This window comes from Xenopus laevis, chromosome 4L (assembly GCF_017654675.1).
Source record: "Xenopus laevis strain J_2021 chromosome 4L, Xenopus_laevis_v10.1, whole genome shotgun sequence".
Taxonomy (NCBI): domain Eukaryota; kingdom Metazoa; phylum Chordata; class Amphibia; order Anura; family Pipidae; genus Xenopus; species Xenopus laevis.
The window spans coordinates 117412086-117440009 of record NC_054377.1 but is presented as its reverse complement, the minus strand read 5'-3'; the positions used below and the strand labels follow the sequence as shown (position 1 = coordinate 117440009).

The 27924-nt window shown below is 41.0% G+C and overlaps 2 protein-coding genes across 11 annotated transcripts in view; one reads left to right on the top strand and one right to left on the bottom strand.

Annotated features, from left to right (window-relative positions):
- The window catches only part of prg4.L (proteoglycan 4 L homeolog), a 39950-nt gene extending 39343 nt beyond the window's left edge, over positions 1-607 (top strand). For all 7 annotated transcript variants that reach the window (XM_041590699.1, XM_041590695.1, XM_041590696.1 and 4 more), the window contains one exon: positions 507-607. In XM_041590699.1, the coding sequence (XP_041446633.1) occupies positions 507-607 (101 nt within the window). The remainder of the gene's footprint in view (positions 1-506) is intronic.
- Positions 445-27124, bottom strand: tpr.L (translocated promoter region, nuclear basket protein L homeolog). Of its 4 annotated transcripts, none has more exons than XM_041590704.1 (12): positions 26836-27124; positions 21625-21827; positions 15053-15184; positions 14340-14430; positions 12632-12807; positions 11928-11996; positions 11483-11574; positions 6701-6807; positions 5951-6046; positions 4035-4191; positions 3311-3422; positions 445-2384 (listed from the first exon to the last, which is right to left on the bottom strand). In XM_041590704.1, the coding sequence occupies exons 2-12, from the start codon at positions 21736-21738 to the stop codon at positions 2259-2261; spliced, it is 1272 nt and encodes a 423-aa protein (XP_041446638.1). In that variant the 5' UTR covers positions 21739-21827; positions 26836-27124; the 3' UTR covers positions 445-2258. The 4 variants fall into 4 exon arrangements, with proteins under 4 accessions (XP_041446638.1, XP_041446639.1, XP_041446636.1 ...); XM_041590705.1 differs by lacking the exon at positions 26836-27124 and adding an exon at positions 23265-23456; XM_041590702.1 differs by lacking the exon at positions 26836-27124 and adding an exon at positions 16082-16652.
- Between the last annotated feature and the right edge of the window lie 800 nt (positions 27125-27924).

Below are 27924 nucleotides of genomic sequence, written 5' to 3'. Positions count from 1 at the left end.
AAAATCATTCGACTATTCGACCGTTTGATAGTTGAAGTACTGTCTCTTTAAAAAATCTTCAACCCCCTACTTCGCCACCTAAAACCTACCGAGGTGCAATGTTAGCCTATGGGGAAGGTCCCCATAGGCTTTCTAACAATTTTTAGGTCAAAGAAAAATCGTTCGATCGATGGATTAAAATCCTTCGAATCGAACGATTCGAAGGATTTAATTGTTCGATCAAAAGATTTTTAGTTCGATCGAACTATTTGCGGTAAATCCTTCGACTTCGATATTCGAAGTCTTTACATTCGGCAGTCGAATATCGAGTTGAACATCTTTTCCCAAGAAACAGATACTGGAGCAACTGCTAGATTTTCATATTCCCCCATGTGAAAGGAATTAGGTTTCTGCCTTCTACAATCAATATTTGAACTGAACTTGTTTAAATAAGTTTTTTTTTTAAATAACCCAGAAATGTGTATATTTTCTCATTTATTCTGACGTGTCATTTTTATTTATTCCAGAGAAATATTACAACATAAACATAACCAGTAAAGTTGCAGTGAAGCCGCCGCCCAACTCTGAACAGAAAATATCAAAGGACTGGTACAAATGCAAAGAATGAGACAAAGAAAACGATTTATTAATAAAGAATTTAATTTTCGCTCATAGAAAAAAAAAAAAAAAAAGCTTAAGATTTACGATCATTCTAAAAACACAACAGAAAAGCCTATTTATTCACAAATGCAGAAAACGTGCATTAAATGTTACTTCGGTTTATTCCACCTCTTCCCCGAAATTCAGAGCCACCGGGGGGGGGAACAAAAGACATACATTAATATTGACTAACTAGCTCACAAGTCAACAAACTAAATAAAAAAAAATAAAAAAAAGGCATGGGGACTGTAGCAACCATATCAATTGTTGCATGAAAGAACCTCTTTGTGTGCAATTATAGGGGTCTCAAAAATAAAATGCAGAAACCAGACATAATGCAAATGAATGTGTGTGTGGGGGATACATCTATTTACTCTGTAACTTTTGCAGTGATGTCATTGAATATACCATCACCATAGCAGAAAAGACCAGAAACTGCAGGATTGCGTCTATTTTTATAACTGGTCTCTCGCCACAACAAAATATTATATGAATAAATTTTAGTTTCTTTAACAAGCTTGTGTGAATGGTCAGTGATTTCATTCATTTTTTCATTCATACATTAAACGGGAAACTTTCCTGGACTAAATCAAATTCTGCTCAACATTCTACTGTGGGTTACTTGGATCAGGCAGTGATGATCGTTCATAAGCTACAGAACTTCTCATGTTATTATTTTCTCATGGTATTTGTCTATGTGCAGATTTAAGAGGGGAACGTATATATTTTTTTTCAGGGTCCCTTAAACTCAGGCCCAATCCTGTTTTGAGCCAAATGTGGGCAACACTACAGGTGTGGCTGGCAATTGGTACATGAGCAGAAGAGAGCTCCATTTTCCAGAATTCATGTGCAGTTCACAGAACCTCGGGCACAGATACCAGAGCAGCACCAGAATATTCAGTATATAGACTTGTAACAGAGTAGCCACAAAAGGAGTACTCCGGTTTTGATTTCAGAGTGCCAGTTTTGGCATATTCATGGAGTATTCATTTTGGGAAGGGCGATTTAAAGTGGTATATTTAAATTTCATTCTCCTTTAACTACCTGGTCTGCAGCTACTGTGTGCTCAAAGGCAACAACTGCAGGGAACATAGGAATCTCTTAACTAGGGGTGAACCCAACCCACTATTTTGGATTCGGCTGAACCCCTGAATCCTTCACAAAAGATTTGGGCGAATACTGAACCAAATCCTAATTTGCATATGCAAATTAGGGGAGGAAAGGGGAAAACATTTTTTACTTCCTTGTTTTGCGACAAAAAGTCATGTGATTTCCCAAATGCAAATTAGGTTTCGGTTCGGCCGAATCCCGAATTCAGTGCATCCCTACTCTTAACTATAGTTAGACATGTAACTAAATGAAAATGGTTGTAGTGCTATTTCTACTGATTAAAATAAATGTTCTGCTATATCTGAGTGAGTTATTAAAGTGGCCTAGATCTTTTTTGAAGTTATAGAATACTAATACCAGGACAGTTCAGCACAACTGTATATGGGACTTAAGTAGGAACCTAGTCTAAGACGAACAGCATATTTTCAAAAATACAATTTTGAGGACTACAGCCTATTCACAAATTGCCAACAAATGAGCAAAATCTTTTCTACCTAGTAGGCATGTCCTCAAATATAAGGTAGCAGGCGGGTTTGACTAAACAATACACAAACCTCTTGATCTTTTAAATGGACGGCCACCGGGCTGTGGTTGGAGCCATACTCTTCGGGGCTTTGGTTTGCTACTGCTTGTGTCTGTAAAGGTAATTATATAGTGTTATACAAAAACAGCTGATTAAGTTGGCCAGCTTAAATATATTGCAATATATGGACAATCAATCCTAGTTTTGTTTAAAGGGTAAGGCATTTTTTTTAGTAGTTTAAGGCACAAAATAGGTCCTGAATATATTGATAATGGGTTGAGTGCAGAGAGGATCTCTTGTATTTGTCTATAAAACAACATTTTCCAACCAGAGGGCAAGAGATTTACTATGTCTGATCATGTGAGACTTCCACACTTGTGTATTTTACTCATGCCATTATCTGCCAGTAAAGGAAAGCTGTAACAGTGCTACTGTTATTGACTCTTGGGGGGAGGAAGCTGTACTTCCAAGTATTTAGCCAGCAAGTACCATTTATCAAGTAAGGAAAGAGGATACATTTGTATGGTATATTATTGGCGTATAGAGACTTCCCTTGTGCTGCCTCTACAACCTGGAAACCTGAAATGTATTGCTTTTTTTGCATATACTAAAGAGGGCATAATAGAAACTGTAGTTAAAGGAACAGTAACACCAAAAAAAAAATGAAAATATAATCTACTGTACTGGTAAAACTTGTGGGTTTGCTTCAGAAACTCTAAAATAGTTTATATAAAACAAGCCACTGTGTAGGCATGGGGCAGCCATTCAAAGCTGAAAAAGGAGAAAAGGCATAGGATACACAGCAGATAACAGATAAGCTCTGTAGTATACAATGGGATTCTTCAGAACTTATCTGTTACCTACTATATATCCTGTGTTTGAATGGCTGCCTCCATGGCTACGAAGCAGCTTGTTTATATAAACTACAGCTGTGTTTCTGAAGCAAACACACCAGTTTTACCAGTGCATGGCAACAATACATTATATTTTAATTTTTTGGTGTTACTGTTCTTTTAAAAAAAATGTTTTTAAATATACCAGCAATAGAACTGTAGGTGGGTCTTGACTCGTGGAAGGAAGATCTGCCTCAGAAGGTTGAACAGGTTCCTCCTGTTGGGTGTCCATCTCAAGTGTGGATTCTGCACCAATTCTGAAAGCATACAATATTAATAACCATTATATTAACAGGCCTTTTCTTAGCAAGTTCCCTGGCTAAAACTTATTAGAAGCGTGAGCGTTAAGGGTTCAATTCAGATGCATTTCATGAGTTATCAGAAATAGAATCTGCACACTAATAGCTGCAATGATCTAGTGACATACGTTCCATTCATGCATAAAATATTTTACATTTAAGAAAATGAAAGCACTGACTTATATTTTAACTGCAAATGGGGGTTCTTTAGTCTTGACCACCGAGGCTCTACTGCAGGTGGATTTATCAGCAGGCAAGATTAGTTTGTGAATTCCTACAGCCGTTTGTCGTAATGGGAGTATTGATCTACCTGAGAAGACACAGCCATCTAAATATTCCAAATGCCATTAAGGAGCTATTTACAATGATCAGAACTGAGCTTTAAAGCACAAAGATCTCATCGCTATGAACATTCACTATTACCACCTGCATGTTTGACTAGGAACCAGAGCAGGATTAGAAACTCCGTGCCAAGATGTTTGCTTTAAATACTCATATGGTAAGAAGCTACTAGACTACACCAGTTTACAAATGTAACGTTACACATATAAACGAAGAAAGGTCCGATACCCTTCAGATTCTGCCTCCACAAATACTTCATCCCCTTCATCAGCAGCTCCAGAGTCCACAGATGTGGGAACATTCCCAGTAGATGTGGTCACCATTGGAACAGACTGGGAGGCGTGATCGGAAGTATCGGCAGCTGGATTCTCAGCAAAGACTGAGACTGCAAGGAACAAAAACAAATTTGGTGTAATGGTAAAATGACAGGCTCTTATTCTGTGTGTCACAGAGCTACTGCAGTTTTTTTTCCAAAATTATTCATTCAGCATCAACGTTCCAGTGCTTTATGATACAAGAAAAAAAATTAAATTCTAACTTAGATTAAAAATGTTTGTTCTTAAGGAACAGCAGTTTAGTGGGGAGTAAGAAACTTTTGGAGATCCACAAACTGCAAATTTGCCTTTCCTGTTTCACCAGCTTATACAGTTATATTGTCACTATACCCAGAGGAGCTCTCTACCAGAAAAGAGTGTATTAGCAGGCTGTAGGAAAACCAAGGGAGTTACTCCTGGTGCAGAGGTACATTTATGGCTGGCCACACTCTGACTTAGTTTATGCCATAGCCTTGTAGGTTCTCCCATAGGAGGGAAAAAATTGTATATGATGCCCTTCCATACAGGATACAAATACAAAACCATATTCTGTTGCACATGTGCCAGTTATTTCTCAGGAATGGTGACTGTATGGGATCTGAGAGGGAGTTTCAGGTGAGATCTGTTGCATGTGATAGGAATCTGGCTTCTATGCCATCTCTACAGCACTGTTTAAAGGAAAACTATACCCCCAAAATGAATACTTAAGAAACAGATAGTTCATATCATATTAAGTGACATATTATAGAATCTTACCAAACTGGAATATATATTTAAGTAAATATTGCCCTTTTACATCTCTTGCCGTGAACCCCCATTTTGTGATGGTCTGTGTGCTGCCTCAGAGATCACCTGACCAGAAATACGACAACTCTAACAGGAATAAGTGTTGAAGCAAAAGACACAACTCTGTCTGTAAATTGGCTCATGTGACCTAACAAGTATTGTTTGTTGGTATGTTTGTGTGCACCGTGAATCATACGATCCCAGGGGGTGGTCCTTATTTTTTAAAATTACAATTTTCTATTTATGACTACCCACACATACTACTAGAAAATTATATTATGAAAATGGTTTATTTACATGAAGCAGGGTTTTACATATGAGCTGTTTAATGCAATATCTTTTTAGAGAGACCTACATTGTTTGGGGGGGGTATAGTTTTCATTTAAGGCAGCCATACATTGAAAGATCGGCTTGTTTAGCAAGGTCACAATCTTGAGGTGGGTGATTTTAGGCTGATCTGATCATTTTGGTCATATAGGCCCTCTGAGCCCTAACAGCATTATTAACCAGTCAGATATGGCTTGAGTAGGCTCATCAGATGGCCCCATACATGGGCAAATAAGCTGTCAAATCTGCCTAGGTATGGCTACTCCATTTGCTAGTTGCAACTTTACTCTGGGGCTGAAAAATTCAGTAGCTATAAATACTTTAACCCCTGGATTAGAGTTTGATGGCTGAACAATGGTGTCTCCATTGAAAGATACTTATCTGGTATAAGCAAAGGCATGTGCAGTGCTTTCTAGTCCTATTCGATTGATGGAAAGACCCCCTGGAACACATACACAGGTTTGAACTCATTCTTGCTAGTTGTTGGGTGTTATGTTTTTAAAGTGGATTTATGGAAATCCAGACAGTTTTCATTTTCTTGACTGTCATGCAACTACAAATCAGATCCCAAGATGAAAAAAATATGGACACACTACTTTATTTGCTCTAGGAGGTGTTGAAGAAGTTTGCTGGGCTGTGTGTGTAATTCAGCATGGCAGCTCTGAAACTGTTAACATACACAAAATGAGGGTCATAGAGAAACTGAAACGTGCATACCAGGTGCAGCAACTTGTAGTGGTGTTGTTGGAACACTGCGACCACCCGACTCTTCTTCATGTGCAAGGAAGAGGGGAGTTTCATACATTCCTAAACCTAAACACAGAATAGAACCAATTATATTATAGCAGTGGGTATAATCTAATGCAGCTATATGGGAACACAATGGGGTGGATTAGCCCAACAACAAAAAAGTTGAATGAGCTGTGTCAAATGCAAACCATGAATTTAGTCTCGAAATGCAGTTTTTCTCGAGTTTACATACAAAAATAAAATGTAAGGCCCATAAAAGGCATCTACAACACACTGATGCAACGCAGCCAGGTATTCATCATTTTACATCATTGTCTTTTGTCAGTGACATATGGTTTTCATCAAAGGAAATAGAACAAGGAAAAATGAATCTCAGAGGCTTCGTGCCATGGAAATGATCTCCATCTGGCTTAGGGGGGCATGAACATTTATACAATGCCTTGCAAATGTGGTCAGACACTGGACCAATTCTCTGATTTAACTGAACAATTCCTTCACTGAAATTGCTCTGTAATATTTATTTTTTTAGCACTAGAAATCCATTTTTTCCCAATAAGACATGGTTTAATGCTAGAAATCAAGAAAAAAATTTAAATGTGTCATTTGCATAAGGAGGCAATATAAACAAACAGATCTAAGCTTTTTGTCCAACATATATTCTTGAGTCACTGCAATGTTACCTTGGCTTTGTGTTTCTAAGCAATTAACAGGACATACCTCCTTGAGAGGCAAGTTGGCCAAGGTCCCAATGGCTAGAGCTAGCCTGTGGCATATCTTCTGGTGGACCAAATCTGAAACGAGGTACACCTGCTACCTGTGGGGAACTGGGAGAAAAAAAAAAACACTTTAGTAAGAACACAAATGATGTCTAGTAACAAGAATTATTACTGTACATAGATTGTGTACAGACTGCTTAATAAAGAAGGAAACCCTGACATTCCGTTTTAGCATTATCCACACCAGACTGATCAGAATCTGTTACAAGGTAAAGGAGATTTTGTGTACTCCCCATAAAATCTTTCTCTCTGGTGGATTGGGGGACACAGGGAACCATGGGGTATAGCTGACGCCATTAGGAGGTAGGACACAACAATAAATGAAAACTAGCTCCTCCCTTGCTGGCTATACCCCCCAGCAAGTGGAGCCTATTCCAGTTTGTCCCAAAGAAAGAACGAAGTAGATCTTAGTTTTGCAACCTTTAACTTGAAACTTATCACACAGTGTAACAGAGGAAAAAAACAGTAGAGTCCCCCATACAGGGGGAAGGGGAAGCCCCGTGTCCCCCAAGCCACCAGAGAGAAAAAGATTTTACGTGTCATGTAGAATTTTAGGGCACGTACTGGATCCAAGGTATGAATCGCTGCTTCCTTGGGATTTTTTGTCAAAGGACAGAAGGTAGGGATGGTTATTTCCTGGTTGATGTGGAACGCCGAGACCACCTTCAGTAGGAAGGTAGGTACCATACGAAGTACTGCTCTGTCATTCTGAAAATTGAGGAATGGAGGTTTACAGGATAGGACACTAATCTCAGACACTCGTCTTGTTGAGGCAATTGCGAATAGAAAAACGGTCTTCCATGTTACCCACTGCAATGGGATGGATGCCAGTGGTTTGAAAGGAGCCCTCTGGAGAGTTTTAAGAACTATAGTGAGGTCCAATGTTGGCACTGGTTTACGGAATGGAGGGGCCACATGTGCTACTCCCTGACATCGGATAAGAGAGCTAGCCTTCGCTGGAATAAAATGGAGAGAGCCGAGATTTGGGATCTGAGAGAACCGAGGCACAGTCCCAAGGACACACCTTCTTGGAGAAATGCCAAAAGTTTTGGTACGGAAAAAGTTTCAAAGTCTACTTTGTGCTTAATGCACCATCGTTTGTAGCTGATCCATACTCTGTAGTATGATTTGGCTGAAGTAGGTTTTTGTGCTGCCCACATCGTGCGGACTACAGAGTCTGAGAATCGTTTTCGCTTTAAGATGCTGGTCTCAAGAGCCACGCAGTCAAGTTGAGGCTGTGAGGCTTGGGGTGTCGAATTGGACCCTGATGTAGAAGGTCTAGCACGTTTGGTAGAATCCACGGATCCTCTATTGACAGGTTGATGAGATCCGAGAACCAGGAACGTCAAGGCCAGTTTGGAGCTATGAGGATGAGAGTGGGTTCTCTCTCTGTGTACCTTCTTGATAGTTCTGGGTATCAGGGGATTTGGAGGGAATGTGTATGCCAGTTGAAAGTTCCAGGGGACCCCATCTTGCGATTATTTCTTGGAATATCTCCTCCTTTAGAGCCCATTCGTCTGGATCTAGTGTCTGGCAACTGAGGAAGTCGGCTTCCCAATTCTGTAGACCCATAATGTATATGGCCGATAATCCGAGGTTGTTTTGTTCTGCACACTGAAAGATGTGCTTGACCTCTTGTAGGGCCACTCTGCTACTTGTGCCCCCTTGGTGGTTTATGTAAGCAACCACTGTCGAATTGTCTGACTGTATCTTTACTGGTTGGCCCAACAGTTCTGCATGCCAATGTCATAGCCCTAGCCAAATTGCTCTGATCTCGAGAAGATTTATGGATAAGCGGCTTTCCTCCCGAGTCCACGGTCCTTCCGCTGACTTGCCCTCCAGGACTGCCCCCCAACCTGATAGGCTCGCATCCGTTGTCATTATTCTCCACTGTGGCTCTCCGAGAAGCTTTCCTCTGGAGAGTAGCAGTGTTCGTAACCACCAGGTCAGGGATATTCGCGTTCTGTGTGAGAGATGTACAGTATGTCTTGTAATAATGACTTTCTTTTCCATGACGTGAGAACGTTCCACTGCAGCTCTTGTTTTGTGAGGGACGAAAAAAACCTTCCTCTACGAAAGGAAGAGCGGGCTTTTGGTTGTGGAAGAAGCGCGCTCTTTGCTCCGGTCGCTTGGCGGCTGATCTTGCCAAGATCTGGGCCAAATAGTAGTTTTCCCTTAAAAGGTAACGATGTAAGATTTCTTGAAAGATAAATCGGAAGACCATAGTTTCATCCAGAGGGAGCGTCGGGTGGCTACTGATAGGGCTGAAGCTCTGCTGTCTACTTGAGTTGCGTCCAAGGCCGCCTCACATATGTATTCATTTGCATCTTTGATTTGGGCTGTCAGATGAGACAGCTCTAGGCGCGTAACTCCTTAGAGAATTGCTTGAACCAGGGAGTCCGACCAGGTTTGGACAGCCCTGCTGACCCATGCTGTGGCCAGGATAGGACGAAGGGCAGTGCCTGAGAAAAGGGAAGTAGTAACCCATCCATTTTTTTGTCCATCTGGTCTTTAAAGGATGAGGCATTTGGGACTGGCAGGGCCGTGTTCTTAGATAGTCGTGAAACTGGTGCGTCCCCGAAGGCGGTGAAAACCACTTCTCTGTGGTATCTGCAGAGAATGGGTAAAGCTTGAGGAATCTGTGGTTTGGTTGGAAGTGGCTTTCTGGCTTGTTCCATTCCTGTTGAATAATTTGCTCAAGCTGTGAATGACTAGGAAAAGTTGGTGACTACCTACTGTTCCCATTGAACAGAGCCTTGGAAGATTCTGTGCTGATTTCTGGTTCCTGAATATAGAGAGTTTCTAATACAGAGGAGATTAATTCATTTACTGCTTCGGCAGAGAATTTAGATGGTTCCTCTTCTAGAAGGTCTGAGCTGCGAGATAATTCACAATCTGATAGACAGAGTCCCTCCTCTCTGTCCGGAGGTGCCGGTGAAGAGTCTCTGGGATTGATATCACTTTCCTCATCTGATGGGGAGGGAGCTCTGCGTTTTGAACCCTTATGTCTGGGTTTATCTAATTTGGAAAGGATTTTGTCTAAGGACAATGCCAGCCTTGGTAAACCTGTCGCTAACTGGGCTACCCAGTCTGGAATAACTTTTTGAGATACTGTAGGGGCATCCTGAATGTTAGCGGTAGGACCCTGAGTGGCTTGATCTTTTTGAGCCGGAGCAGGACCTGGGGGTTCCTTGTCAGGCTCAGGTGGTTTGCATATAGGCTCCTTGTGCCATGAGGGGATACTTTTACAGCACTTGCCACAAGCCAGGTATTTGAGGTAGCCGGGGTCCCCCCCGGGGGCCGATAAGCCTTGGTCTCAGAGAACTCGCATTAGTTAATTCGGCCTGATAGGGAACACTCTCCTCTGTGAAAGGAGACAGGGACTAGGGGAAGGTTAAGTACTTACCCCCCCCCCAGGGGCCAAGTGCCTTCCGTGTCCTGGCCAGTTAACTCCTCCTGTTCACAATGAGAGAGGGTGGTCACAACTGGATGGTTAGAGCTGTAAAGCATAAAAACCCCAGGCACACTTTCCACGTTGGGAGAAATATGCAACAGACATCCCACACAGTGTAGGTGACTGGCATAACTCCATATATCATAAAATACCATGTATAAAAAAAAATATACTGAAGAGAAAATAGGACATGTCCTGACCTCCCGAGGACACAACAAAAAATTGGAATAGGCTCCGTCTGCTGGGGGGTATAGCCAGCAAGGGAGGAGCTAGTTTTCATTTATTGTTGTGTCCTACCTCCTAATGGCATCAGCTATACTCCATGGTTCCCTGTGTCCCCCAAGCACACACTAGAGAAAGATGCATGTTAGGAGCTCACAACTGGTCATAATTGTTACTGCTCATCACAAGCAAAATTAATATATAGATAATGGAGCACATGCAACACAACCAAGGCACAAGGAGTGCCAGAGAGATCGAAAATGAGGGTGAAGTGGCTGAACATGTAAGGTAAACAACTTCTCTGTGCTGCATTTCCCAAAGAAGACTGGGGGAAGGGGGCAAATCTCAGGGGTGCCTGTGCATGAATAGATTGGTTGGAAATTGGCAGGGGTGACATTTTGGTCTTCTTTTAAAGATCTTGAAAGGCGTAGGCATATCTGGTATTTTCCAGGCAGGGGATGAAGCCCTGAGCAGGAGGAGTCACTTAAAACAGAAACACCAAAAAATTAAAGTGTTTCAAATTAATGAAAATATAATTATAATATACTGGTCGTGCTACACTGGTAAAACTGGTGTTTGCATCAAAAACTCTACTATAGTTTATATAAACAAGGGGACAAAGGAGAAAAGACAGGTTACACAGCAGATAAATAAGCTCTGTAGTATACAATGGGATTCTACATAACTTATCTACTTAGTATCCTATGATTGAATGGTTGCTCGAATGGCAACACAGCAGCTTGTTAATATAAACTATAGTTTTGTTTCTGAAGCAAATACACCAGTTTTATCAGTGTAGAGCAACAGTACATATATTGTCATTCCTCTAAAACACTAATTTTTAGAGGTTACTATTCTTTAACAGTTTAGTGTCTGTTCTCCAGTTGCAGGATCTTTATCTCTTGGTGCCGGTGTCCCACAACAAAGGCTGTTTAAACAGCAAAAACGGTTTTCATGGTCTTCTAACATGAATGCATAAGAGTAAGTCATATGTAAGTGATATTAGCCAACTGTGCTACCTGTTTTGAAGGGCAACCTATTACTTACTGAATAGCTTCTGCAAAGCCATCTGTCCGATGCGGTACCACAAGTGTGGGTGTGCTAGGCACTGTCCTATCTTCTTCATCAAAAAAGTGTTGCTGCAACAAAAAAAAAAAAAGGAACTCTTCACTGAATGCCTACACAAAGATACAAGCAGTGCCCAGTGGGCCAAGACAAGAAGCTGAGAAACAGACTGGGTGGGATATTTTATAAACAGTGCATGTGTGCCAGAGGGCTTAAGCCACTAACCTTCTAACCTTCTTCTAAATTACAAACATTCAAACAATAAGAATGAGATAAAAAAATAAATAAAAAAAATCTACATATAGTTAAATGGCAACCACATGCCACAGGTTCCTTCCAACCCTATTATGCACCAGACACATTGAGCATGCAACATCAACAACACACTAAACTTTCACAGAACTAATACATTCACTTTTCTGCTTACCATGGCACCTACACCAGGTGTAAGTTGAAGGCCACGTCCCACAGATTGCCTGCGTGGCACTGGAATTCTCTAAACATGTCAGAAATAGAAGTTAACTGAAAATGACATCTTAAACAGACACACTGCAATTGTTAATTACGGTTAAGATGAAAACTTTAGTTGGCAAGCCCTTAAAGACAAGAGGTCTTACATACTAACAGCAATTAATTTCAGCATTTTGTTTTTATTAGGTTGCTATAAAAGGAGCAGTGCACTAAATCAAGCTATACAGTTTAAGAAATACCGATTTATTCTATGTACATACAGAAAACTAGTCCTGATGCGGAAGTTGCATTGTTTCAATACAATTTGCATTCCATTAAAACCAAACCGGTAACCAAAAGTTCCCAATTAGATTCCTCAGGGCATATACACACCTTCCTCATATCAAGTGTATTTACTACAAATAAATATTTCCACATATATTTGTGTACAAAGACTAGATTTCCATAAAATCATCCAAAACTGAATGCCGATTTAAAAGTCCCCAAAGTTCCTCAGTAATTATTTGTCACCCACTGCATAGGCAATAGGCAAAAGCCTCCATAATTATAAGAGTCAATGAGAAACTGGAGAATTTATTTTTTGCCACATATTAAGAACTTCTAGCCACAAACGTTTTGAAAAGCTTGGCCTTCAAGCTCTGTACAAGAATATACATATACCTGTGCTGGTGGTGGTCCTAGCTCCTGTGGTGGAGCAAGGATGGTCAGACGTGGAGGGTGGGCTTGCCTTCGAGGTGATTGTGGAGGCCGGGGGCCTTGCCTGTCTGAAGCAGATGAAGGTTGTTCTCTTGTTTCTTGAGGAAATGTAGATTCTGCAGTACCTGCACCAGAATCCCCTGCAAGACAAGGCAACTGTTGTAGCAATTAGAATTTCTCTACTGGTTCTATTACTAGGTTAATAACCCTATATACAGCAGCTAGCAACAACAGTAGAGGTAGAGGAACTTTAGCACTAACAGGAGGTTTACCTCCAAACATCCCTTTTCGAGTTTCTGATGGATTTTTGTCACTTAGACTGTAAGCTCTACTGGGCAGTGACCTCCTTCCCACGGGGTTTCTTACCACATAGCACTTAAGCTCTTTGTCCTGAGATGAACTCTGTGTATATTTAATGTGTGATTGGTCTTCCCCGTGTATATTTTTAAGTATATATTGTACAGCACTGCGGATCCTTAACAGTGCTTTACAAACAAAGATATAGATAAATACATTTTTAAATTAGTGCTTGCCTGGGTAGTTAACTCTATTATAAAGTCGCATCATTTAAACCTGCCACTTTGCCTGGTTAATGTGGGTGTTTACCTTCCAAACACCTTTTTTTCAGTTCAGTTTTTAGGTTGTTCACCAGGAATAAATACTTTTGTCAATTATTTTCAATGTTTTATTTCTTAGCGTTTTTCCAAAATTGAAGTTTATTGTTCCTGTCTCTGGCATTTCTGTCTGGAAGCTCAATGATCCGGGTGCAGATTCTGAACTGTTACAATTTGGAAAGAAATGTATTGACTAATGTATCCATTTAGAACATATTCGAATTTGTGACTCCGCCCCCCCCTCAGAGCAGCTTAAGAAAGAGAGTGAAAAATTAAACTTTATACTTCAATATTAGAAAAATGGTCTAAAAATAGAATATGGAAAGCAATGGATTATAGTCTATTTCTGGTGAAATATATTTAAACAATGTTTGAATGTGAACAACCCTTCTAAATTTTGCTACCTAAACCTTTTGACAAATATTATCAAGGGGCTCAAAACACTGCAGTGATGTAGGTTTTGCATTTATACCAAAATTTGGCTTCAAAATTCACAAAATCTACCACTGGTGTCCTTAACAGTGATGAATGAACAATGTTAAAGGGTCAGTCATGGAAATGTTTCCTCCAAACATTTACTATCAGTCATAACTAATGTTATAGTCAAAAACACAAAGTAATTAATAGCTAGTCCTGTGACACAATCACAGAATGGACATGTGCTTAAATATAGAAACCAATGTAGTGCCTATCCCTCCTATAATTCATTATACTTATAGAATACACAAGAGCCATGAATATCTGTGTAAATTATATCCATATAAATGGTGTTTAGCGATGTCATTGGTTATAATCGGCGTTTAGTGATTTTATTTGTAACATGACTCACTGAAACTTGTGTATTATAATAAAGTACCCCCTGTTGCAAAATATGAGGCTATTAGAAGTCACCTCGGAGTTCCATGACCTGTCTAACAACACTGACTTCTACCTCATGCTTTTATATGGTTGTGGAACTCCTCTGTAACTTATCCTTATATTTTTATTATTTATTTAAGTACATTTGTCAAAGTAGGTACAGATCTCTATAGGAAGGGTTAAAAGAAATCAGTGTATACCAATATTCTGCGAGTCTGCTGCCCTTTGGTTGTCTTCTACCGCAATCATGCCATCCTCTGTCTCAGTATCAGGATCTGTACAATCAGCTCCCTGTAAACAAAATAAAACAAGCACTTAAAGGAGAAGGAAAGCTCAAGACAGTTTATTGCCAAGAAATTAGCCACAATAGTGCAAGCTAGAACGCAATATTTATTCTGCAGAATGCTTTACCATACCTGAGTAAACAGCTCTAGACACTGTCTCTGTTTGTTTAGGATAGAAGCTGCCATTTAAGCTTGGTGTGACATCACTTCCTGCCTGAGTCTCTCCCTGCTTACTTACAGCTCTGAGCTCAGATTACAGCAGGGATGGGAGGAGGGAGGGGGAGAGAAGCAAACTGAGCATGCTCAAGGCCGTGCCCTGGAGATTTATGCTGAAAACAGGAAGTCTGATACAGATGCCCATGTGTACACAATAGAAGGAAAGAAATGCTGTGTTTCTTTTGACAGAGGACTCAGAGCAGCATTACTTTGAGGGTTTACTGGTGTATTTATAAAGACCTTTCTGATAAAGCTTACTTAATTTTAGCCTTTCCTTTAATTCCTAACTCTGCCTCTAGCAAGGAAGTCTTGCTTGCTGTTGGAGAACCCATAGAATACCAAATTATAAGATTTCTGATTTACAGATTTTTTTTCATACACAGTTTATAAAAGGCATCCTTGCCATGACTTACTTCAGCATCATCTCCTTCATAATCTTCATTACCATCAGCACTGCCAGTCTCTTCGTTGCTATCATCCCCCTCCCCTATGCCAGTGTCGTCCTCATCTTCATCGTCATCTTCTTGCTCTTCTTCTTCATAACCCTGGCCACGTAAAGAGGGGCATGTTAAGTGAGCAAGTATAATATGTAACTTTTAAAGCTTTAGTAATGATAACAAAAAAACAGAGCATGAAATATTCATATAATTTAATACTACAGTAAATCACACACAAAAAACAAACCGCACAAAAACACCTGTAGCTTTTGCACTAGATTTGTTAGCCCAAACCGCATTCCTGGATGTACAGACTGATCATTTCTGGTTAAGGTGTCTGCATAACTTTATTAAGAGAACACATTTATTTGCACATTGAAGCTATTTATAAACTATAATCTCTTACTGGGCATTAAAAACAAAAGTAATATCCTAGTAATAAAATGAACATATTCGTCAACATTACAGACCTTTATCCAGCATATACTACATTTATATATATTGGATATACATTCCTGCCCCTTAATAAAGTACTGGAATGCTCCATCCAGAGTATGCAATACAAAGAACCTGAGTGGGGTTTGGTTTGCTTGTACAAGAAACAATATGGTGTAAAACGGAAATACATAAATATATATTATTTTGGTGTTCTGTAAAGATGGCTTTGCGGTTAATAAAGCATTTCAACAACTTTCAGAAAATAAAAAGGTACTAAATCGAATAGTAAGAAATTAAGTAAACATAATTTCAAGCAACTTTGCAGTATACACTAATTAAAAAATATGCAGAATTTATGATTTTTTTTATTGCTCAAGAGTGATTTTTATTAGAATAATTCTCACATGACAGGTATTCATACGGAGTGGTTTAACACAGTTCCACCAGATAAAGCACAGGCAATCCTAGGTTAACATATTAACCAGGGGAGGAGATGAACCCCACTAAGCCCACCCAACCAACTGCAAGCCCAAGCAACATCTGCACCAGTTGTTAAAGGGTGTTTACCCATTTTCGTTTCCCCCGAGAGGGGAAGGGCGGTGTATTTTGGTTTACCGTCCAGTACTGCCAGATAAGGGTGTTTTTGTCCAAGCGGCCTTTTTTGACCATTATTGCTTTTTCCATTGCTGCTTGATCTTTCATCGCTTTATGCCATTCACGCACCAATGGGGGAGAGGAGTCCTTCCAATGCAAAGTAAGCATCCTTTTGGCTTGAAACAGGGCTTTAGCAATAAAAGTTTTAGTATAAAAGTTCAAGTTGGTATTCAAGTCCAATGTTAGAAGGTATGACCTGGTTGTGCAATTACTCCACCCAGGGATTGCTCTGGTCAACCAAATCCTGGATTCGGTGCATCCCTACTATGAAGAGACATTTTATATCTGGTCCATACCTTCTTGTGTATCAACTTGGGTTTTAGGCATGACTGTTGCTGTCGGGGTTGGAGTGGAAACAGCTGCAGGAGTAACCATAGGACGAATGCTAGCTCTAGGCGTGGATTTGTTTACCGGTACAGGAGCCGTAATCACTTTACTTGGAGTTGGCTTAATGTTTGCAGTTGGAGTTTCAGAAGTGCTTGCACTGGAAATAGCAAAATTGAGTGTTTAAATAGGTTGTTTTATTACACAATTAAGTTATATTTTGGCAGGCAAGATATTTCATAAATCGTTACTTCCCAGATAGATTATCATGGATAAAAAAAAAAAAAAGTTAAAGGGATACATTTACAACAAGATTACAACTTCACATAAAATGTGTTCTAAATGGTCTCATATTGTTATAGGGTCCAAAATGTTGCCATATGTAACCAGAACTTATTAATTTAATTGTGATTTGTTTTTGCACGCAACTTACCTTCCACTTTCTCCAGCTGCAGTAGTAGGCTGAAGGACCAGCTTAACCCCCCCCCCTCACTGTTCTCAGTCAGTTGGTACCAAAGATACTGCTAAATTTAACTGAAAACAACAATAAATCACCAACATGGCAAAAGGTAACCGGAGAGAGTATTCTCCCTCTAAAACAACAAGGTAATTATTACTCGTTAAGGCGGGCAGCCCTGTGTCCCCTATTGACTACAGAGAAAAAGATTTAACGGTGAGTATCAAAAATCTTGTTTTCTCGGTCGTCTGTGGGAGAGACAGGGAACTGTAGGGGACTTAACAAAGCAGCCCCAAAAACAACAAGTGGTTAACGAGACCTCCTCTACAGTGACACACTACTGCGCCACAGGGTGCAATAATTTGCGACCAAAGGCCGCTTCCGTTGAGGAAAACGTGTCAAGGTTGTAGAATTTAGAAAAACTGTGAACCGAGGACCAGGTAGCCGCTTTGCAAATATGTTCAAGTGAAGCAGAGTTGCACCAGGCCCATGAAGCTCCCACAGCTCTTGTTGAGTGAGCTTGCACATTTTCTGGCCGAGTCTTTCCCTTGGACAGGTAGGCCTGTCGTATAATTTCTTTAATCCACCTAGCGATTGTCGCTTTGGAAGCTGCCTGACCCTTTCGGGGGTCCAGAGGGGTGCGTGAACAATGCTTTGGATTGTTAAGATGATCTTGATCTTTCTACGTACCAGCGAAGTGCTCTCACTACATCAAGCTTGTGTAGTCGTCGCTCCTGATCATTCTTTGGATCCGGACATAAGGACGGGACTACGATTTCTTGATTCACATGGAACTGGGAAACTACCTTCGACATGAAGGAAGGCAAGGTGTGGAGCACAGATGTCTTTATGGAAGATTACAAACGGCGGATCACATCAGAGAGCGCTCAACTCAGACTCTTCTTGCTGATAAGATTGCTACTAAAAATACCACTTTTTTGGTAAGTATTGCATCCGACACAGACCTCAATGGTTCAAATGGTAATGGTGGGTCCAGTAATGCCTCAAGTACTAGTTTCAGGTCCCATCCTGAGACAGGTGAGCGGAACAGAAGTCGTATATGTTTCACACCCTGGATGAATGGAATCTAATGCCAATCTTGTCTGGAATAACACAGATATCTGAACTTTCAGTGAGCTAAGTTTGAGATTCAGATGAATGCCCCTTTGGAGAAAGGATAGAATTCTGGGGATGTTAAGTTCGAGAAATGGTAGGCCCAACCCAGAGCACCAACTGTGGTATGATTTCCAAACTCTGTGGTAGGCTCTGGGTGACGTCGGTTTTCGAGCCTTCAGCATTGTGGTGATGACCTCTTCCGAAATCCTTGTTTCCGCCAAATGGCTGTTTCAACAGCCATCCCGTCAAAAGGAACAGCCCCAGGTTGTGATGGGCTATGAGTCCCTGGCAGAGAAGGTCAGCCCTGGGAGACAGGCGTACTGGATGATCTATCGACATGTCCTGCAGATCTGAGAACCATGTCCTTCGTGGCCAGTATGGTGCTACTACCACTATGGTGATATGAGATTGCCTGATCTTTTTCAGTACCCGAGGTAACATTGGAAATGGTGGAAACACGTACACCAGATTGAAACTCCAGTTCTGCGTCATTGGGTCTGTTCCTGCTGCTGCTGGATCTCAGCAGCGAGCAAAAAATTTTGGAACTTTTCGGTTGCTTCTGGACGCCATCAGATCTATCAAGATCTTAGACCGCTTCTGGGTGCAGTTCCCATTCCCCCGGGTCTAGTCGGTTGTGACTGAGGTAATCTGCCCTTGCGTTGGATACTCCAGGAATGTGAATTGCGGACAGTTTCACCTTGTTGTCCTTTGCCCAACCTAGAATCTGCCGGGCTTCTGCGAGTGCCGCGAGTTCCTACTTGACGGTTTATTTATGCCACTGTGGTGGCATTGTGGCTTTGTATTCGGATTGGTTTTGTTTGCAGTGGGCAATTTGGGGAAGGTTCTTTCCAAACTGAATCAAAGATATCGTGAAAAGCGCAAAAGGCAAAGCAGCCCTAAGGCTGACGTCGCCCATCTCAATGCCTCTGATGAGTCATCAGTGGATCAGAACTCTTCTATTTACATTCTATAGCTGGAGGGAGGCAGTTCAGGAAGATTAGTCGCCCCGAAGAAGAGGAGATTTGTTGTCGGGTGACTAATCTCCCCGAATCGGAGCGTGTGCCCTGACCGTATAGGGGTTGTTCACCTTCCAAACACTTTTCTGTTCAATTGTTATCAGATTGTTCACAGAAATAAATACTTTTTTTTTCAATGACTTTCCATTTTTTACAGGTTTTCCAAAATCTAAGTTTGGAAAACATGTCTGAAGATCAAGAGGGGCTTCCATCTAGCAAGGGAAGCCCCTGTCCCCCAAGCGACGGAAGAGAAAGATTTTACGGCAAGTATTGGAAATCTCCTTTTCTTCATTATCTGCTTGGGGGACACAGGGACAATGGAGACATTCCAAAGTTGTCCCCTAAGGCAAGGGCGGGAATGAGGCCCTAAGTAGAAGAAGCCACAGCCGCTTGCAGGACCTTCCAACCTAAGAGTGTGTCATCTGCCACAAAAGTATCAAAATGATAGAATTTTGCAAAGGAGTGGAAGGAAGTCCATGTGGCGGCTTTGCAAAGCTGGTCTGCCGAAGCTTGATTCCAGTATGCCCAGGATGTGCTTATCCCTCTGGTAGCATAAGCCTTTATTCTGGTGGCTGGATTTCGTACCTGTGAAATGTACACTGTATAGTCTGTTTAATCCAGCTGGAGATGGAAGACTTCATGGCCAGGATGCCCCTTTTTTGGTCCCGAAAGCAGAATAAATAGTGCCTGACTTGCGGATCTCTTGTACCCTGCGTAGGTAGACTTTCAGAGCTCTGACTGTGCAGCGCTGTCTCTTTTGGATTGGCCGGAGGACAAAACGTTGGGATGACTAACTCCTGATTCAGACTACCGTTGGCAGAAAAGATGGCACTGTACGAGGGACCACCCTGTTATGGTGGAAGGTGAGGAAGGGAGATTTGCACAATAGAGCACTGAGCTCAGAAACACGTCTGGTTGATGCTATTGCCAGTAGAAAGGATCCTTTCCATGTGACCCATTGGAGATCGAACAAGGCCAAGGGTTCAAAAGGAGGTTTTTAAGACTACCGTAAGGTCCCACGTAGGTACTGGTGCCCTGAATGGTGGGGGGGGCTAACTTGAGGTACCCACTGTAGGAATGTTTTCAAGTCTGGCATTAGTTCTAATCTCTTCTGGAAAAGGATTGAGAGAGCAGATACTTGGGACCTAAGGGACCCAAGGGATAGTCCCGATGGCCTGTCCGTTTTGGAGAAATTGTAGTAATTTTGTTACTGAAAACACTTCAAAGTCCACTCCATGGCTATGGCACCAGTCTTGGTAAGTAGACCATACCCTGTGGTACATTTTGGACGAAACAGATTTTCTTGCCGCCCGCATAGTGTCCATCACTGCGTCAGAGAATCCCTTTTTCTTCAGGATTTTGATCTCAGAAACCACGCCGTCAAATTTAGACTCGCCGGATTTGGGTGCCATATTGGACCTTATTGGAGGAGATCTAGCATGGAGGGGTGTGTGTGGATACTGGTTTTCATTTGGAGGGGTTGAAGTTGATGGACTGACTTTTTTCAACCCAATATAACTATGTAACTAAGTATGTGCGCCTGGACCACTTGGGGGCTATCATAATCAACGTGGTGCATTCTCTGTGAAACCTCTTGATCGTTCTGGGAATCAGAGGAAGTGGAGGGAAGGCATAGGCTAGACAATAGTCCATGTTGCCGTGAGGGCGTCTGCTTCTGCTGCTAGTGGGTCCCGATACTGAGCGAAGAAAATGGGTACCTTTTGTTTTTTTCAGTGATTTATGTAGGCCACTGAAAAATTGGATCTTTACCTCTTGACCTGTCAGGTCTTTTTGCCAGTGCCTCAGGAGCAGGTGAATCACCCGAATCTCTAATAAGTTCATTGGGAGCCGGGTCTACTCCTTAGACCACCAACCTTGTGCCGTCCGTTACTCCATCACTGCTCCCCATCCGAAGAGACTTGCATCTGTCGTCACTAGGCGTCACTGTGGTTTGCCGATATGACTGCCCGCTGAGATGTTATGCATTTGCAGCCTCCAGAGGAGAGAGTCTGGAGTTCTTCTCAATAGTCTTTTCTTTTGCAGGAGTGATTTTCTTTTCCAAGATGAGAGAATGTTCCATTGGAGTTCCCCAAGGTGAAATTGTGCAAAGGGAACTGCTTCTATTGTTGACACCATGACCACCAGCACCTCCATGCAGTTTTTTTACAAGGGTACAAGGGGCTACACAAGACATTGCATGAACTATTGGAACAATAGAAGGGCAGCAAAGAGATTAAAAATAATGGGAATAGCAGGAACTGAAGGAACTGCAGCTTGTCTACACTTCTGCCAGTGCACCTTTCAACGGCCGATATGGTGAATCGGCAGATGAGATTTGCTAATCTACACGAACAGATATCCATAGGACAATGATTTTAGAGTAGCATAAACGAGTAGCATAAACACAGAAATAATAGCATAAAGATCATATGTGTAAATGTATGGCCAGCTTTGGTCATCTTGCTATTGCTTTCAAGAACTGCCTCTGCAACACTTTATATTCTGTACTCATCCAACTTTGAAAGGCTTGCTATTTATCTTACCCTGGTAGTTTCTTGAGGCTCCTCACGTTGTTCATGGTGCCGTTCTAGTTGCTCTCTTAAATCCCTCTCTAGACGAGAAATCCGCCCATCATACTGAGAACGCAGAGCACTCATTCGTACTTCCAGCTCATCCTTCTGCTGCTCAAGGCTGGCATTTTTCTGTTTAAGATCGTCATTCTCTCTTGTAAGTTGTTCCTTAACCCCTACAAATAGAATTCAAATAGTTAAGTCTGCCTTATGTGTGTATGTGCAATTAAAACTGAATGTGCCAAAACATAAGGAATGCGGGAATAAGTATATGAACACTTTTCATTCATGGCAAGCCCTGGAACATAACTTGGTTTTGTAAAAAAATAAATTAAAAAAAAAAAAGTCAATGAAGTCAATGATTAAAACATTTTTTCTAAACTGTATTGTTGAATGACTAAATTAATTCAACATATGTCTGAACGAACACTTCCCTACAAAATGTATTGTTTAATCTGGCCCCTTGTATAAAAGTAAAAAAAAAAAAAAAAATCTAGGTAATGCGGATAAGCAGATTCTAGTTCTCTTTTAATTTTTACACAAGCAAATAGCTCCTTTATTAACCGGTGTATAGTGGCAAGGCAGGATTTCTAGAGAAATGGAGGGCTTACTTTCAGAGCCTCATTATCTCTACCTTTAAAATTAGCTTTAATATGATGCAGAGAGCGATGTTCTGGGTCGATTTGCATTTGGTTTTAAAAAATTTTATTATCTGTTTTTATTTTATTTTTTTTAAATTCAGCAGCTCTCCAGTTTGCAATTCCAGCAATCTGGTTGCTAGGGCCCAAATTAACCTAGCTACCATGAATTGATTTGAATACTAATATGATTAGTTCTTATAGAACTACAAGAAATAAAATGTAGAAATAACAATTCATTTGCAGCCTTACAGAGCATTTGTTTTTAGATGGGGGTCAGAGACCCCCAGTTGAAAGCTGGAAAGAGTTAAAAGATGAAGACATATAATTCAAAAAGCTATAGAAAAAAATTAAGAGCAATGGATGAGTTACTTAGAATTAGCCAGCCATTCTATAGCACACTAAAGGTTAACTTAAAAGTGAAACACCCTTATTAAAAAGGAGATTTTGTATTACTCACGTTAAATCCTTTTCTCTTCAGTAGTCTGTGGGACACAGGGACAGGGGTATAGCATCTACCAATAGGAGGCAGGACACTAGAAGAATTTTGACTCCTCCCTCTATGCTATACCCCCCCCCCCAGGAATACTGGAGGACTTCAGTTTTTATAACAAAGAGGAGAACTTGAACCGTTACCTGAACTATATACAAAAAATGTTAAACCTGGCAATGGAACTCAGCAGGATCGCTTCAAGGATGGGATGCTCTGTGTCCCACAGACTACTGAAGAGAAAAGGATTTAACGGTGAGTAACACAAAATCTCCTTTTCTCTTGCAGGTGTCTGTGGGACACAGGGACTTTAAGGACATACCAAAGCAGTCCCATGAACAGGGTGGGAGGAAGCGAATAAACACACGACCACCTTAGTTTAAGGCAGCCTGTAGCACCTTCCTGCCAAAATGTGCATCCAATGCCGCAAAGACCTCGAATTTGGAGAAAGAGTGTAACGAGGATCAGATAGCTGCTTTGCATACCTGTTCAGTTGAGGCTTGATTCCGGAAGGCCCAGGAAGTGCTGATGCCCCTAGTAGAGTGAGCTACTGTGGTCGCTTTGTCGGACTGCACCCGTATGGCGTGGCCTGCCATGTCTTACTGCCAATGTTGGAGGGCTAGTCTGACCGCTCGTATCTCTAGAATGCTGATGGGGAGTCTTGCTTCTGCCTTTGACCAAGTCCCCTGAACCCTCTGGTTCTGAACCCCCCCCCCCCAGTCTATCAGACTGGCGTCTGTTGTAAGTATCTGCCACTGAGGATCCGAGAGGGAGTGACCCTTGGAGAGATTGTATTGCCAGAGCCACCACGTCAAGGAGATTTTGTTGAATGAGTATTGGTTGGTTGAGGCGGTTGCGAATCCATTGTGCTAGTATATTCCATTAAAGTTCCAGTAGGTGGAATTGGGCAAAGGGAACAGCTTCCAAGGAGGCTACCAGAGAACCTAGAACTCTCATGGATGCTCTCATTGTTGTAGTGTTCTTTGTCAAGAGATGCCGAACCAAGCTTAATGTTGTCAATCTTGTCTGGTGGCAGAAAAACTCTGAAGCTTTGTTTCGAATATCATGCCAAGGAATGTTAAACGTTGAGATGGAAGGAGGTTGGACAATCTAGAGTCGAAAAAGTGAGTATGGTCTTTGACAAGGTGTCTTGGGCTTCCTGTAGGCAAGGTGTTAAGAGTTATGGAAATGCCTTGGTTTCAAGTGTGGCTGCCGCGGCCGTGATCACCTTGGTAAACACCCACGGAGCTGATGTGAGGCCGAATGGCATTGCTATAAATTGAAAATGTAGAATCTCTGATGCGGAGGGAAAATGGGAATGTGGAGGTATATCTCGGATATCCAGAGCGGCCAATAACGCGTTGGGTCTCATCCCTGCTATTACCGAGTGGAGTGACTCCATTTTGAACTTTGCTGGACGAATGAAGGTGTTTAGCTGTTTGAGGTCCAGCACGGGTCGAAAAGTTCCATCTTTTTTGGCACAATAAAGAGGTTTGAGTAGAATCCTTGGAACCGTAATAATTACTTTTTCTTGAGAGAGCGATTCTACTATGCAATGGAATGCTACTCTTTTTTGTGGTTCGGAGGGAACCCTGGACCTGAAAAAACTACCTCCAAAGGCATTGCCTTTTTCATGTAGTCAAGGGCCTTGCAAAAAAAATTTACAGCTTCCTTGACAAATGATTTGAACCTGGATGTGTCAATCAGATTCTCTCTCCTTGCATAATTCCTGGTTTCAAAACCAAGCATAATTTCATTTGCTGGTAGATGTAGTGCTGTATCATGATAATTGATGTCAGTTATGTCCTGTACCCCAGCAATTACTGATGGTTTCACAAATCTTACTAACAGGTCCCTATATAATGTCTGCATTGCTGGATGCAAGACATGAACCATCTGAGCTTCTGTTTGCAGAAGTACATTAAATGTATTGCATACTGGAAATACAGAGTGCAAAAATAAAAAGTATAACTTTGAAATGGGGTCTTGTATTGTCTGTAAAATCCTTTTCTCTCTGGCACTGAGATTAACACCTTGTTCTTCCTCAAATGTGCTGATGATATAGGATTTAAGTGCATCCCATGTGAGCAGTGTCCGTTCCACTGCTTTTTCCAATGACAACCAACGTGTCTTAACATGCTTCACAATTTTCCGTACTCCCGTGTTACAAAATGACATGTAATCCTGAAGAGTAGCCACTCTTTTGGAAGTGGTAATAGACGTCAATAATAAAAAGTCTTCGACATTTACCGACAGCATTTTTGCTGCATGCTCAGCCATCAAATGGACTAAATGACATGGGCAGCCAACAGCATATACTTTCTGTGCAGATGTTTGGCTTGCCTTTATCCTTGAAAGAACACTGTTGTGTTTCCCTTGTATATTAGCAGCATTATCCGTTGAATATGTTGCACACATGTTCCAATCCACATGATGTTTTTTAAGCATAACATCGACAGCCTCAAATAGATCCTGGACTCTGCTAGATGCACAAGCTACCATATCCAAAAAGTCTGTTACTATTAGCCCAGTGTCTGGATGTTCGTAAGTAACTAGCACTGGAAAATATTTTTCAAACTGTTCAGAGCTTGCATCTAGCGAAAGCCCAAAATATTTATTTTTATTAGAAATGACACTCCTCACATTGGCTAATGCTTCTGGTGCAATTGCACCTTGAATTATGTGTGTAGTTTTTGTCGATGAACATGCATATTTTTCTGCAATTTTAGAGTCTGGAAACATTTGTTTGAATAAATGGCTGACGTGATCACTACTGGCTAAGGAAATATTGTGTTCAACCAGAAAACCAGTGAACAACACTTCCGCTTTAGTTACACATTTTGTAGCTCCTGGGTCAGAGAACATTGATGTTAATCCTTTGGAGCGTGTCACAGCTTTTGCCGACCCAATGTGTTTATCAGTGGCAATGTGTCTTGTTACGTCATTGTAGCCACCATGACCAACTGTAAAGTCAGCCCTACAAAGCTCACAAAAAGCATATGATGAGCCTCGCCTTGACTTCTGCAGAAATGGGTGCTCTTTCCGCCAATTATCTTTAAACAGACAGAACCTTTTAGCTTTTTTCTCAGTAATCAGCCATTTCTTTTAGTAATTGCTTAGTAGTTACTCTGTAAAAGCTATCATTGGGGGGGTGAAAGAAAAACAATACCAACCATTATAGTCACTGATAAATTAACAGTAGGTCGAACCGTTTAAACTGAAAAATATAACCTCAGCCTGGTAAAATATGTTTACTCTTTAATATATCTGGGGTGGGGAAGCCAAGTTATATATCTATGTTATATGTCAGTCCTGCTGACAAACTTTCGCATATCATAGTGTTTTACTCTGATACAAAGTACACTTTGACCCAGGTTGAGGTTATATTTAAGGACTTCCAATACTTTTTTCAGCTCAGTTAGTTTCAGATTGTTCACCAGAAATAGACATTTCCCAATCAATTTCTATTTTCTATGTATTTTTCACCTTCTGAAGCAGCTTGGGGGGGGGGGTCGGTCATCGGACCTCTAAACTGTTCTACATTGATACATTCAGTTGATACATTTATCTTTGTCCCTGCTGAGAAGAATCCCTGGGTGGCTGTTAGACTTGATACAATAGTTGCTAATACTCCAGAGATGATGATAAGAAATGTATCAACTAAATGTTGCAAAATTGTCTGCACATGAATTACTGAGGACTGAATCACCACAGGCAGGGACATTCAACTTAACTTAGATTTTGGAAAAAACTGTAAAAAGAACTGTTTATTTCTGCTAAACAACCTGAAAGCTGAAAAAACACAGAACTGAAAAAAAAAATTTGGAAGATGAATCACCTCTTTAAATACATGCTGTTGATAAAAAACAATGCCCAGATTAAAGAAATGCAAACTTCTGCTGAAAGAAAGAAAGAGGGCATGCACCCCTACAGAACAGCATGTTTACTGCAGGGCATCTTTAACAACAATGACAAAACAACAACACAGATGTTTATAGATTTGGAACAACTTTATTTAATATGTTAAAATAAACATTGATGCAACAACAAACTCACCAGACTGTGCCAAAATATGTATTTTTCAAGATGACTGAAATTGCTCCAAATAAGTCACTGTTTGAAGACATATAAAACCAGAATATTTAAATATACAACTTTGTTCTTCCAGTCATTAAGTACTCATGTTACTATCCCATGAAAGACAGGCACCTCCTACTGATGTGTATAAATACAAATATACAGAGAAGGAATGTTCTGGGCACACAATAAGCTATACCCTCATACTGTACTGTCTAAGGGAATCAATATGGACCTCCTCCTCCCATATGTATAAATACAAATATACAGAGAAGTAATGCTCTGGGCACACAATAAGCTATATCCTCATACTGTACTGTCTAAGGGAATCAATATGGCACCTCCTCCTCCCATATGTATAAATAGAAATATACAGAGAAGGAATGTTCTGGGCACACAATAAGCTATATCCTCATACTGTACTGTCTAAGGGAATCAATATGGCACCTCCTCCTCCCATATGTATAAATAGAAATATACAGAGAAGGAATGTTCTGGGCACACAATAAGCTATACCCTCATACTGTACTGTCTAAGGGAATCAATATGGCACCTCCTCCTCCCATATGTATAAATACAAATATACAGAGAAGGAATGTTCTGGGCACACAATAAGCTATACCCTCATACTGTACTGTCTAAGGGAATCAATATGGCACCTCCTCCTCCCATATGTATAAATAGAAATATACAGAGAAGGAATGTTCTGGGCACACAATAAGCTATACCCTCATACTGTACTGTCTAAGGGAATAAATATGGCACCTCCTCCTCCCATATGTATAAATACAAATATACAGAGAAGGAATGTTCTGGGCACACAATAAGCTATACCCTCATACTGTACTGTCTAAGGGAATCAATATGGCACCTCCTCCTCCCATATGTATAAATAGAAATATACAGAGAAGGAATGTTCTGGGCACACAATAAGCTATACCCTCATACTGTACTGTCTAAGGGAATAAATATGGCACCTCCTCCTCCCATATGTATAAATAGAAATATACAGAGAAGGAATGTTCTGGGCACACTAAGCTATATCCTCATACTGTACTGTCTAAGGGA

Excerpts from the sequence above, each read along its gene's own strand:
- tpr.L (XM_041590702.1), bottom strand. The coding sequence starts at position 16,276 with ATGCTTACTTTGCATTGGAAGGACTCCTCTCCCCCATTGGTGCGTGAA. Across the intron at positions 6,047-6,700 it reads CCAACTTGCCTCTCAAGGAG|GTTTAGGAATGTATGAAACT; the intron begins GTATGTCCTGTT and ends TTCTGTGTTTAG. Across the intron at positions 4,192-5,950 it reads ACTACAAGTTGCTGCACCTG|TCTCAGTCTTTGCTGAGAAT; the intron begins GTATGCACGTTT and ends TGTTCCTTGCAG.